The 14224-nt window shown below is 38.4% G+C and overlaps 1 protein-coding gene across 2 annotated transcripts in view; it reads left to right on the top strand.

The window, feature by feature from the left end:
* PCGF3 (polycomb group ring finger 3) overlaps positions 1-13199 on the top strand; it is a 376752-nt gene extending 363553 nt beyond the window's left edge. The window contains exons 8-10 of one of the 2 annotated variants that reach the window (XM_086961653.1): positions 3664-3801; positions 6244-6324; positions 8253-13199. In XM_086961653.1, coding sequence (XP_086817779.1) covers positions 3664-3801; positions 6244-6324; positions 8253-8300 — 267 coding nt within the window. In that variant the 3' untranslated portion in view covers positions 8301-13199. The remainder of the gene's footprint in view (positions 1-3663; positions 3802-6243; positions 6325-8252) is intronic. The other variant, XM_086961654.1, reaches the window with a different exon arrangement.
* The last annotated feature ends 1025 nt before the right edge of the window (positions 13200-14224 follow it).

Here is a 14224-nt window from a genome sequence, read left to right on the forward strand (position 1 = left end):
TTAAGCTTGCCGTATTTCAAAAGGCTTATCTCGGCCATGCTACATCTTTTGTCATCAGTTATAACATGAATATGCCAGCACTCTTGACATTCTAAACTACACATTTTATTTTAGCTTTCTAAAGTATCCAGCACTTCAATGCATGTTATGGAGAAATAAATTTACTATTTGCTTCTCACCATATGCTGACATGTTTGTGGTATAGCAGGGGATGTTTTCCCCATATCTGGTTTCAGATTGCATTGTGCTTTTCCACCTGATCTACTGTTTGTGGAGGGGAAATCAGAATCAAATAATTATGTCTCGCCTACATACAGCTTTTAGCTGTTCTCGTAGACCTGTTGTGTCAAGTATAAATAGAGTGGCTTTGGGTCATGCTGTTGCTTATTAATGGTTGCCTATGTTGTCAATTTTGTTTGTTTGCTCCTTATTTGAAGGGTTTGTTCCACTTCTTATCATTCCCCAGGAGCATACGTTCTTTAATTGCATCCTTCTATAGATCAAATTGGAGATCCACTTTTCAGGATGAGCCTACTAAACAGTGCATGTGCTGTCTGTTGCAATGAATACTGTGCTAGACTTTCCTTGTCACTCTCATTTGCCTACTTGTTATTTGTGCCCTATATTGTCACTTTTGTTTGTCCCTCCCATGAAGCATTGCCTTTTTACCATCACTTTGACTGGCTTCTGTGCTTCCATTTCTTGATTTACACAAACAACTTTTTTTCTTTTGACATGAGCACCCCACAAAAGTGTGTGTTTTTGAGCCACTACCCAAATGTACTTTCTCCCCCTGCGTTGCTCTGTTGCCCACCCTCTCCCTGTTGCACTCGCCTGTGTGCTTTTCCCCATCGTCTCCCACTCCTTCCACATTGTTTCCCTGTCTTCACTTGTGTTGCTTAACCTGTCCCTCTCTCTGTTCTTTCCATGTCCGCTCGTCACCCCGTCCGTCCGTCAGCTCCCCCTTACTTTCTCATTCGTTCCCCTATCATAGCTGCCAAAGTTTCAGATTGCTTATTTGTGACATTTTCATAATTTCAATGTAATTATGAGTAGGTCTGGGAGGTAAATTCCGTTCCGCTCGCGGAATTTGGGTAATTTCGCGTTCCGCAGAGAACGCGAAATTGCCCAAAGTTCTGCGTTCCGCGACTTCGCAAAATTGTTTGCTTGTTCGCGTTCTCAAAATGCGTGTTCGCGAGATATTTCCCCCCAAGCACGCAAACAGCGATTGCGAACAGGAAAAAAGCATCGCAAACAAGCAATTCCGCATGTTCGCGGAATTTCTGCGTGTTCGCTGAGATTTTCACCTTTTCGCAGAGATTTGCGATACGCAATTACCCAAATTCCGCCTACCCCTAGTGACATTCAATGACTGAGTGACACTTTCTCGCGAGCAAAATCAAAGCAATGAAGACGAGGGAAACATATGAATATCAGAAATTACAACAATTTAGCAATGAGAAACTATAAGATCTTACAACTGGTTCAAAAATGCACCCGGACTGACCCAAACAGGATGTGATAGGCCCCAGTGCGCATGATCTCAATTGCCTGTTAATCAATTATCATAATTAGTCTGTCTTGGTTTCAATGTGCAGCTGCCTGGTGTTCTGGAGGGCACCAGAATATTCTGCACATTGAAGCCTCAACTTAGCTCGTGAGTGTCCTGATTAAATGCACACCCAGTAGCGCTGACTGAATGCACCCCCAGAAGTGTCAGCATCTAGTGCTCTGCTGTCAACACAGTAGATGAGGTCAGCACGAGACTGTGCCCGCTGCGCCGAACACATGAGCCAAGCACTTCACGCCGCCTGCTGGTTCGCATCAACAACCTACTGAACTGTTCTATTGTCTTGTGATTGCTGAAGTACATACATGGACAGACATGGAAGTACTTCAGCAATAACAAGACAATAGAACAGGCCACAAGGTTGTTGATGCAAACCAGGCGTGAACTGCTTGGCTCATGCGTTCACACTATAGATAAATAATATCATTGCATCTAAGATTGAGGCTCACCTGACCTTGATGGACCAAATCTTCCGGGGTCAGGCTTTGTTCCTGTGCCAGCTATTCCACATGGATGTGGTTGGCAGCCTGCTCTGAGCACACACCTTTGAAGGCTGGTTGTCTCTCTGGCAGCGTAGCTGCTGGCCCTTCGTATTTCACCAGCGTTGTGCATGTGTGTCCTCAAATCTGTCAGTTTTATTTCCTTTGAGGCATGATAGTAGCACTTGCTGAGGCAGGTTCAAGGGCAGGCATCCCTCCGTCTCCAGCGTGACTGAAAGACCCATAGCCATGATGAGGAGCCTTCAAGCAGCCTTGTTCGGTCAGACACAGCAGGGCATGAAAAGGCACAGGCGGCGGTAAGAGCAGTGGGGACTTCAATTTCAAAAACAAAACTTACAAACATAACTTCCGCTCGCACCTCCCATTTAATGTCTTAATTTTCTGACTCAGGCGGGAAATGTACAATGTTGCAAACACTGCTGTGGTGCTTCAGCTCCAGTGAGAGCTCAGCTTAGCCAGCCTGGCCAGCCGGCGCGACCAGAACCGCCTCCTGGCAGATGAAGATGTACATTATAGTTAAACAGCAGAGCAGTGCAATAGCTGCACTGCACAGTGTCTTGCAGTCTGGAACACACCGTGGACTGCCAGAGCAGCACGCAGTTGTGCATTGTTCAATGAGAGCTAATAGTGGTGCTCCGTCACCATCTGTCAGCATCTCCAGGAGGCGCTATAAATGCATGACTTTGCAATTTGGTGTGGTGATGAGGACCACCACACCAAAATGTGTTAGTCGAACGCCTGATGCGTGGTACTTGGCAGGACTGTCCTATGTTGCTTGCATGTTCGTACCACCTCTGTTTTGCTTACGCATCCTCTTGTATTGCTTTGGGCTCCCCATTGCTTCCTTTCACTCCACCCGTTGCTTCCGTTACAACCCCCAGCTTGCTTTAATCACTTTAAAAAGTGCTTATATGTGTTTATTTTCTATTTAGTTACTAATCCAACTTGGATCAGTAACTAAAGACAGTAAAAAAAAAAAAACGGCAGTGTCGTTTTGTAGGCGTGCACATGCACATACAAAATTATGTGGGCGGCCGCATGAAATACTTTTTTTTAATCCTTTAGATCCCGTAAAACCGTTTTATGTTTCGTTGCTAAAATAGCCATACATTTCCTATACTCTGTTTGTAGCTTCCTTAGTCTTTACATTCAATCTCTTCTACTCTGGCTCCAAACCAAGTGATCCCTTTCGCCCATGTGTGCTTTGTCTCATTTCTATGTTTTTTTCACTGTCTGCTACATTTCCCGTCACGTCTGTATTCCAACAGCTGCTCTCACCTCAGCTGTAAAGTTGTAGTTTGAGGATGTTGATTTAAAATGCTCCTTTTTGATGTGCTAGGACTCCTTCTTAAATATCTGCACTTCTGGAATAGTCCCTCTGAAGGATTTGTTTGCATAGCTTTGAAGATGTATATTGCATCTGCAGCAGTTTAAAAGCTAGAAGTAAATTCAGTGAAACCGTTTTGTTGTTCGTCACCAGGCGAGGTAATGGAGAGGGTCAGGCTTTCTAGGGGTAACCTGCTTAGTCATTTGCGTAAAGATGGCGACTTGAATCTGTCCTAACCATATCTTTTCATGTGCCTTTCCTTGCAGGTTAGCATCTGCTTAGAATGCAACAGCAGTAAATTAAGAGGATTGAAACGAAAATGGATTCGGTGCTCTGCCCAGGCAACAGTCTTACATTTAAAGAAGTTCATTGCCAAAAAACTTAACCTTTCGTCGTTTAATGAGGTAACTTCATCTTGTATTTGTAATGGGGGAAATCTAGAATGCTGAACAGAAATTGGTTCATAGAGATGATGTTTTTTTGTGCTGATGCTACATATTAACATATGTTGAAAAAAAGAGAAAGAAAATACACTAAAAAAAACTTAATTTGTAGAGATGTTATGTTTGTGACCCAAAAGTTCAATACCACAGAAATTAGCCTTTCTTGATTTGGTACACAGCAGTACTGACATGGGTTTGAAGTTGCCCTTTGTCGTATTCAACTAATTAGGGCATTAAATGCAAATAAAACACTTGTTTTCATTTAATTAGGATAAATTCTGCTTAAACCAAGCACAGTGTTTTACCAGAAGCACTGTGTTATGAAACTTTTTTTATTTGTACGGGCCATGCAGTAATTGGCACAATATCACAAAAAGCCAACAAACGTCATCAAACAAAGCAACATTCTAGAATTAAATATTATTTTTAGAGATTTCCAGTGACGCAGTGCTGCGTCAGAGGGACTGTGATTTTTTTCTTCATTGGATGGCCCATTTAAATCCATTGTCACGTTTGAGTTTGGTGAGAATTTAAGAGTCTAATGGTCTACCCTCAAATTAAGTCTTGCTTTTAATGTCATTTCTGCGAGTGATGAAAATTATTTAAAAGGTACAGGCTAATTCCTGTAATATGTAGGGTTTGAGATCATTGCCTTTTGAGCAATAACCATAGCTATAGATGAAATTTAGTGATTGATGAAGAGTCCTGACGCATGACCGTAGGATTAAATAGTTCTAAATTGGAAGCATTTCTACCACTCAATAAAAAGTGGCAATATAGATGCGAGAATTAATATAAAAACCCTAAAATAAGAAATTATTAGTTTGCATTCATTATGGGCTGGAGAACTGAACTGCTCATTTGTAAGTTTGGACACAGTCCACACATTGTTAGAATCAGTGGTGAGCTAGAAGACTGCCACTTACATAACTTTGTATGGCATCAACACAAAGGCAATACAAAGTCAAATAACTGTGCTGTAAGAACCGTAATGATTTGATCACTGCAGCTTCTTACCTATCGTATACCTGTATGTAGAGTTGGATTTTTATGAAGATCTGCTACTTACTCAGTTTGTAACTGGTAAGTCACCAGAGTTTGATTAGGAGTGCAAAGTGAGCCCAGAAGAATATTGGATTTGAGGGAAACTGCAATAAATTCTAAACTGGTGAGTGATCAAATGATGGTCTTATAATAGATCACATGATCGTATGAAGAGTTGAGTCAACGCATTAAGAGTATTTAATGTTCACACCCTCAAAAAGTTTATGAAAGAAGAGAGAAATTAGGTGAAGTTGTGGAAAAATATGAAAGGCTAGAGAAGGTTGGGGTTTGTAGATGGTTGGGAATTTGTCAATAGGAAGGGAAATAAAATAAAGCACTGAAAATAGTAATGAAAAGTACTGAAAAAAGTAACGAAAAGGACTGAATGTATGATAGAAAGTATAAATTGAAAATAGCGATGTAGAACACAGATTCGGAAAGTGCACCAAAGGCTTCAGAGTATAACCAAATAAGCAACGTGTGTGGTGAGAAATTAATATTTATAATGTCACAGTTTGCGTGGGCGCCTGTGTAGATCTAGGCGCAGGCCCAAAATAGTGAGAATAGAAAATAGTGGTAATGAGATGTATGCTTTTGGGTTGAGTTTAAGAGCTGGGAAGCAATAGGGGATTGCAGAGTTAGGTACAGGGCCGAGTTAAGGGGTCAGGAACTGATCTGGCAGAGCAGAGATAACAGACCATGCACCTGTATTTGACTTGCATCCTGTGGTAAAAACGAAAAGGCAGAAATTAGATCGACAGAGTTGGGTGTCCTACTCCGCCATATTTCATGTCTACATTTCAAGTTAAATAACTTGAGTGAAATAACGTCATCTTAAAGATTGTTGAAGGTAGTATTATCGTAACTGAAAAGAGGTAGTTGTAATGAAGCACTCGAAGATCCCCAACAGCATTGGACGCATCTTACTTGTAATATTACCCCATAAAGAAATGACTGAAGAAAACATTGGACATACAGGTCTTTTCTAACCCGCCTCCATGACTACGTACTTTTTCGACCCCAATCATTTAAAAATCTAGTTCTGTAAAGTTGCCGAAACCCTGAGTGGGTTATGGTTCCTTCCAGATGTTATATTGTGATATGGTTTTACTTAATGTCCATCTCTTTGAATATAATACGTAAGCATGATTTATAAAGTGTTAAGCAGTTTCGCTTTAGTATTCAGTGTAGTGTGCTTCTGAAACAATAATTCTGTACTTTATTAAGGTAATGGGCTTAGTATGTAATCTTCAGTGTTTGTGGTCTCTTAAATCTATTTGCAGTATGGACTTTTGTTACTGAAAACTATGTATCGCTGTTATATTACAGACCATCATTTTCTTAACCTTCTTTCAATAGCTGGACATATTATGCAACGAAGAAATTCTCGGCAAAGATCATACACTCAAATTTGTCGTTGTCACAAGATGGAGATTTAAGGTACAAGTATTAAGTATTCAATTAAAGTTCAGAATTTAATCAGTTAAAATGTAAATGGAAAGTTTAGCCACGCCTTAACAGATCTGTACTTTTTCACAACGTGTTTCTTTCCCTTGGAAGAGAGCAGCAGAGTCTGCCCAAAACTATTTTTGATCTAAAATGTAAAAGGATAGCCAAAGTCGGGGAAATAGTTGGAATTTATAAATCTCAAACATAAATAACAATCTATTAATTGAAGACTTTTTTATTTATCGCAGCTTTTATAAAGGGAAGAAAATTTGTTGTTTCTTACTTTAGAACATATAGTGTTTACAATCTAACGCAGCCTACAGTACATCCTACCAATAAAAAAATAAATATCAAATCAATACCGTACCCGCAAAATTCCTCTTTTGTCTGCTTGCTGTTTCCAAGTGCAACTCCTTTGATTATTATGCACAATACATGCCCAGTAAGTGTTAACCCATCCATGAGCCTCTAGATGTCACATGTCCTGTTTTTAGGTAGGCATCAATAGCCACTGTCAACTTGGCATTGTCTCAATTGTTTTTGAGGTGCTTGTGGTTAAAAATAGAGGCAAGTTCAAGTATATTATAGTTCTTTGGCAGGAATCACAAGACCACATTTTAGGACCGCTACGTATTTTAAACAAAAAATTAAAAAAAGAATAATGGTAATACTTTTAACTACTCGGACAAAGCCCTGACAGTTGTTCTAATGCTTATATTCCACTTCACAGTCTAAATGATTGTTAGTGACCTATGTAAAATAAAATTCCAGAGGAATAGTTCTGCAATTACCTTGATGACCTCAGCAGATACCCACAACATCTTTGTTAAAAGCACAGCCCTCTGCTATTTAAATCTCCCAGTTATGGCCAAAACTCCCAATAATTTCCACCGAGAAGGCAATCTATCAACAGGGACTACACCTGCTCTGGGACTAAGTGAGGCCGAAGCATAGATTTCAAGAGTTGCTCCAACCAACCTGGACCACAGAATACCTATTTGTCTTGACCCATATCATGCACAATATTGTAGCTTATAACCAATATGTCTCGACCTTTATTTTATAACTGCATCCAGGGGCTCAGGAGCCAAATTTAGGGCTACTTGGATCTTGAGGCCTTTGCTCTCCATATTCCTTTTGATAGTTGTAGTCTCCAGCATTTTCCTGACCCTTAGTCCAGTCATTCTGAATACCAATTGAGGTCCCACCCTTGTCTCCTGTGACACCTTGCTCCTGCTAGGTTTTCACCTGTAACACATCAGCCTTAATATGATTCTGTAACATTAAGTACCCCCTGCAGCTCCGGATCCAAATGTTTCTCCTTAAATCAAATGGCGTATTATACTGGGCGAGAAGCTGGAAATCTAGACATTAATCTTATACAGATTCTCTGCGAGGAAAATTTTTAAAGAGATATCTGTTAGAATAAGAATTCCACACAATTCATTGGAATGGACTTGTAATGCTGTTATAGGTAGATAAATTGTATTGTGAACTTGCATCTCGAGAGCCAAACCCTTGTTTTGTTTTTTAAATGTTCTTTTATAAAACAAAAAGTATTAAACCAAAGGTTTCAAAAATCTATTGCTAGACAGTGGCTTGTAAGATGAACATTACTACCAGGTGCCTTCTTTGTTTCTTTTCATTGCAGATTATATTTTGTTGCTCCCTATACTCCGTGTAAACTAGGACCTAATATATGTTGTAATTGGCTGCGCTCCATATTGATTTTGCGTATGGCCAGGTGTGCATATATTTAGAATGTTGCCAATACGTATTACTTGAAATTCTGCTTTGAGGCTCTTAAAAGGTCCTACTTTGTTTTGTAAATACCTTTAGATCATGCTTGCTCGTGGTTGCCAGAAATTAGTTTCCTTTCTGTTTACAATCCTTTTCATGACGTTTTTTTCTTTTCACAGAAAGCACCACTTCTACTGCATTACAGACCCAAAATGGACTTGCTGTAAGAACTTTATTGTCCTTATGGACAAGGTTTTTTGCAGAGACTATCATCCGTCGCTTCTTTAGTGCACCTTTTTTTCTCCCACGTGACACAAACCAGCAGAATTATGCCAGTGGACTGTGGGGCTCTCACAGACGAAGGAACTGTGGCTTGCTTCAGAACTTGCTGAGACTATGTGAAAGCCAGTTTTCTGGACAGGAGAATATTTATACTTTTTGTACAAAAGAAATAACTCATCCCCCAACCAGACACTACCAGCACGAAGTTTACAGATGCTGAAATTCTTCACAGTTTGGAATTTGCGTAACGACAGTCATCTCTTTGCTACAGGTACACCTGGACCGGTTGACCTCATGTAGCAAGCGGCGGTGTAAAATGTAAAGAATGTCTGTGACACAACATTTCCTTAAGTTTACTTGTTCATGTTTCTAAAGAAAGTTCATATCCAGATATCTGCAAGCTGCTGTCCCCCTTTTCCTTTTGTATCCCTCAAAGCTCTGTTGGCCTTCTATTTTGTCTGCTCTGTGCAACATTGACTCTACAAGGTCACAATGTCCTCATATACTATTGAAATGTATGCTGCTTTACAAGCTTATCAAAAGAAATCTGAACAGAACTAGAAATTATATTGTCTGAACTATTGCAGGGAATTCCTGACCCCGCTTCTGTCCAATAAAGTGGCCCCTTTTGTGAAATGTTCCTCTGGGCTGTTTGCTGTCACCTTCACCAATCCCCAAGCATAACTATCTGAGACTGTTTAACTTTGCCTTCTTTGCACTATCATGTGCAACGTGGTGTAAGAATATCAGTAGCCAGTGAAGAACTTTTTATTTGCAGGTGTGCCCCCTATTCCTGTGCTCGAAAATGGAGACTTGGATACAAAGGTGGCCTTCGCTGATGACAAGCTGCACCGCCTCACTGTGCTGCATCTTCCGGTTTCACAAAATGTGTTATCCTCTCTGAGATGTATTAGCAGTTGGAGATATGTTTTGAGGTAGACAATTTCTATAGATATGCACACAAATAGCTTGGTGACCTGAAACATTTGTTTACTACGTCACTTCTCTAAATAGTTTTGAGTCTTGACAAAAGGTGCTGGATGTTGCCCTGAATAGCAAATGGCACAGAGAAACATACAAACCCTAAAATACAGCAGAAATAAACCTACTCTTGGGTAAAACTAAACTTTATAGATTTCAGGCTTAACTTCAACATAATACACATCACTAAAAAGAAAATATTTGAAAGTTTGTACCAGTTCTGTGGAATCACTTGAATTTTGCTATGGTGCTATAATAAATGTTCTTCAGTATCTAGAATGTCGCCTTACAGACATGTCGCTCAAATGGAAGCCAGTATTCCCACCTGCAACTGGTCATTCGTCATAACTGTTTAAGTGCGTTTTTATAAAATATGTTGACCTGACAAAACCTCAGCAGTAAAAAGTTCATATTTTTCTAAAATGTAACCCTGTCAGAATTTCTTCACTACAGAAACTGTTTCCCCCTTGGTGCTGTTCCTGCATTATTTCCCTGTTAATCCTTGTGCAGCCTGGTAGGCCAGAGCTACATATGGCTTTGTGTTGCTGACACTATGAAGCCTCTGAGAGGCACTTGTACTATTTTATCCCCTCACACCTACCCCGGAAGCTCCACAGGCAGATTGTTTACAAGTGCAAATTGACTAGGCAGAGATGTGATACGGTATTATGTTTTCCTTCAGTGTATGAGCCACGCTCCTCCTACTTTCTTTGCCTTAGATCCTTTTCTGAGCGTCTGCGTTTTTTTAAAGTCTGTGTTTTATAAGTGAAGGTGCTGTCGCTGTGGAGTACTATTTACAAATAATTGAGCGGATTCACCGCCACAAACTGTATCTTGTGTTATTTTCAACAGCAAGGAGACAAGTTATCCAGAATTTCAGTCTCTCTAGAAATAGTTCTTATTGAAAATAGAGTTCAGACAGAATATATAATATTGAATCTAAATAGGATTTTTGGAGGTTTAAAGAAAGTTAACTTTATAAAATTATTTATTCTATTTTAAGCCTTTTATCTATTTTACCATCCAAACATTTTGGTTTCAGTGGTCCAGCTTTATTTACGGGCATATAATATGAAATTGTGTGATATTTTACAAGCTTCTTCTGTTTTTTTCATTGACATGTTGAGTAGTTGTATTATTTCTTTAATGTGGAAAAAAAGCATTATAGATGCTTTTGTGCAATAAAGATGAAAGATAAATTGATAAGGCACAGAAGTGCATTGCAGCTGGGCATGTATTTACCCATATTGAGAATCCTTTCAGGTGGATTTCTGATTGACATTGAAAGAAAAATGAAAGACTGAACATTAAGACATTTCAACATCTGTGTGAGAAGTTATGTACCAATTACCACTAATATTAAAAAACTAAATTTGCTATTAAATAGCAATTTGAGAAGCAAATTCGCTAATATTCCTTCATCTACAAATAGCAAGGATTTTTGTGTGCCATTTTTGTGTCTGGTACCTTTGTGTACCATCTCACCTCAGGTTATTTATTTGTGTGGCTGTATAACAAGATAAGCAATGTTAAATCCTTTGGGCAATGGGACCAGGTGAAACAATAGACTGCAGTGAAGATGGTGCTATTTTCTTCATCTAGACTTTAATCCTTGGATAAGTTAAACTTAATTGTTGATTTCTAGCTGATAAATATGGAAGTAAAATTGAAATTCTAATTTGATATGAACATTTCTGTTAGTAAAATACTTCAATTTCAAGTCAACCAGGTTGCATATATGGTATGCATAATATATGCATCAAAAGTGCAATATGAAATGTCTTGCTTACGATTGAGGCATTAGTGATGAAGAACTCTAGGCAAAACTTCTAAAAGCCATGGTCTTCACATCTTTCAGAAGTGAACATTATTGTAAACTGATATCCATATTTGTCTTTTTTCCAAGGCATGTGATTGGTTGTTAGCATCCCAAAATACACTGTATATGTTCACTAGAAAGGGCATATAAGAGGTGTTGGGCATAAAGGTGACACTACCTTTCTTGGTCTTTCTGGTCAATACCAAACTATACCATTAGAATATTTTTTATATCACATCACAAAAACACAAGTCATCCATGTATTCTTTTAATTTCAGAATTTGATTAAGGAAAGCCATGTTACGTTTTCGCTGTGAACAAGCAGTAAACACTATTTATTCATACTATGACATTTCACTATTGCTTATTCCTTTTTACCTCGAACTACAGTTGGCTTTGCATTTATAATGGTAGTCTGATTTGTGCTTTCAATTAAATTATTTTGAAGACTGAATTAGCAACTATGACATATCTAGTCTTGTAACTGAGGTGGAGAAATGTTTCTTGTTTGCCTTTTAGAAACCATAATGAGCATGCAGTTGAATTGTTTCTCAGTGTTGTTGTGGCAGTAAAAAAACATAAGGCATGGGATATCATTTTTTGAATTTTTTTTTTTTAAATAAGATCCACCCATGCAGATACATACTGGATATTTCTTATAAAGCAGACACTTTTGACAAACATAAAATATCCCTTACTCTTAATGTTGTAACTACTAATGAATTTCCAAGTGACAAGCTTTGTCTATCCTATAGATACATTTTTGTATGTATTTCATACATAAACTTTAGTGATTTGCCTCCAGCCACTGAAATAGGAATTGACATCAGAGGAGGACAGGAAAGGCAGCCTTGATCAGTTACGCCAGTTTAGAGGGAGGTTAACAAAGTTATTTTCCTGTTATTGAACAATAAAAGAAACTTCTCAGTTTTGATTTTGCATCATTGCTACTCTAAAAGAGCAGAATACTGCAATCAGTATTCTCCTCTCAAGGCATTTTCTCATTCAGAGACGAAAAGCTGGTTACAGAGTGGTGCATGTCTAACATTGGTAAACATTTACCAAAAAGTTTGTAAAATAATTAGGGATGTAAGTAATCTTTCTGATAGGCAAATCTAACAGAAATCTAAATAATAAAGATGAGGAATATATTTTAAGTTTGCGAAAGTGTAGGTGTGTAGCCACGCAGAAATTGAAAAAAGATGCACAGCCAAAATTGACCCATTTCTGCCAAGCCGTGTTTGACTTCCCTCCTCTTCCTCAATATCTCTTTCTATGTTTCAGCAGCCATATACATTGGACTTTCATGGTTGTCTCCTTCAGTTGTATACTAAATGTAATGACAAGTTATTGGCACCTCACACACATGCAGTCAGTGTTAAGATTTGATTAGTTAAAATTATTGACAAATTTTAATCAGCATTTTTTTCACAAGGTAAACGAGACCAAGGAAGGTGACACCGTAGCCAAGAAGTGTATGCACAGCTAGGTGATAACTAAACTCTGATTGTAATAGTCAAGAACATATGCCAGTTACTTTTAGGTGAGTGGTAGAATTCCAAGAAAACTTGCATTAAGGCTGATTTTGTTTTAGTCTTACTTGAAAACAATAGCATTGGTTTAACTCAAATATAACCTCTCTGTACCGGTGGTGCACACTGTTTTAAAATTTATCTTACCTCCTCTTCTTAAGATCAATTAGAAACATTGTCTGTCCCTTGCGGTAAAGGGACTAAAAGCCATTGCATCCGGTGCAACCACTACGCCTTTTTCCCTTAAGTATGTGATTGTAATTATTGACAAAAAATGAAAACTATCACATTAGGGTAAACAATTTCAGCTAGTTTTTATTTGAAAGTTTACATTTTTTAAAGCCTTTTCTGTTGCTCTGTAATTTTTGTACTATTGACAGTCTTTGTTTGAAAAAAGCATTTCTTTGTGGGAGGCAATTTCTTTTGTTTTATTCCAGTGAAGCTTGTATTCAGTGTTTTGCCAATTAAGATTATATGCTTGTAATAAAAGCAACAAGGAAAATCATCAAAAATGTCTCATTCTGCAATTTTGTGTTGAAAAAAAGTTTTTGTACAAGGAAATGTTGTCTTAAGGAAGGCATCCTTTCTACTAAGTCTGGTATCTGACTTTCAACACACACTTTGAACAATTTTCATATGGTAGAGTTTCGAATTTTGTTCAGGCTTTGCTGCTTCCGTGAGCTGACTGAAAAATGTAAGTCTGTAGCGAACAAGACAATACAGACTTAACAAGTGATCTTACTAGAAAGTAGTCTGTAGAAGTGATCTTACTAGAAAGTAGTCTGTAGACTTGATATCTGACTAAGGCCACTGTTAACTTACTTAAAAATGGACGTAGTCTCTGATGGATTAAAAAAGGAAATCTTTCCAAAACACACTTGATGAAAAGCTTTAATAGTATTAATGATGCAGAATGTGCATTGTTTGTGTTCCTGCCAATCAACGGAAGGGAAAGAAGAAAGGCATATCCTAATTATCTTTCTCTTTTCTGACTGTGCATATGAGCTGTCAAAAAATATTGAAATTAAACCAGTGAAGTGCTCCTACTAGAACCTAAACCCATCAAGCCTCACTGAGCATGCCTCGTCGTATATGTTCCAAAACACACTTTGCAATAGGAAAAACGTAAATGAGCAAATCAAAGGACAGAAAAAATCTTCTATACTGAAACTTTAAAAAAAAACTGTTTTAAAAACAAAACAAATCAGCCATAACCCTGACAGCTAAAGCTTGTAGGGAGGAAATTCTCATGGAGAATCATCTGCTCAAAGAACCAGATGAGGTGTAACGCAAAAAACAAAGGAAGCTGTCCAAAAACAAACTAGTGCACGCGCAATGTTTAGTAGCCAAATGCAAATTCTAAAATCTAATACAGTCGATTATGCATTACTGTGCCTAAAGCAGACATTTTATGTAAAAGGCAACACAGCAAATAGGCTGTTGGCACTGAGCCACAAAGATCCAGCGTATTCACAATGAAATTGTGAACCCCAGTGGCACGCCAGTGACACACTAGAAGTTGAAGCAGGACCTATCC

This window comes from Lissotriton vulgaris, chromosome 3_1 (genome assembly GCF_964263255.1).
Source record: "Lissotriton vulgaris chromosome 3_1, aLisVul1.2, whole genome shotgun sequence".
NCBI lineage: Eukaryota > Metazoa > Chordata > Amphibia > Caudata > Salamandridae > Lissotriton > Lissotriton vulgaris.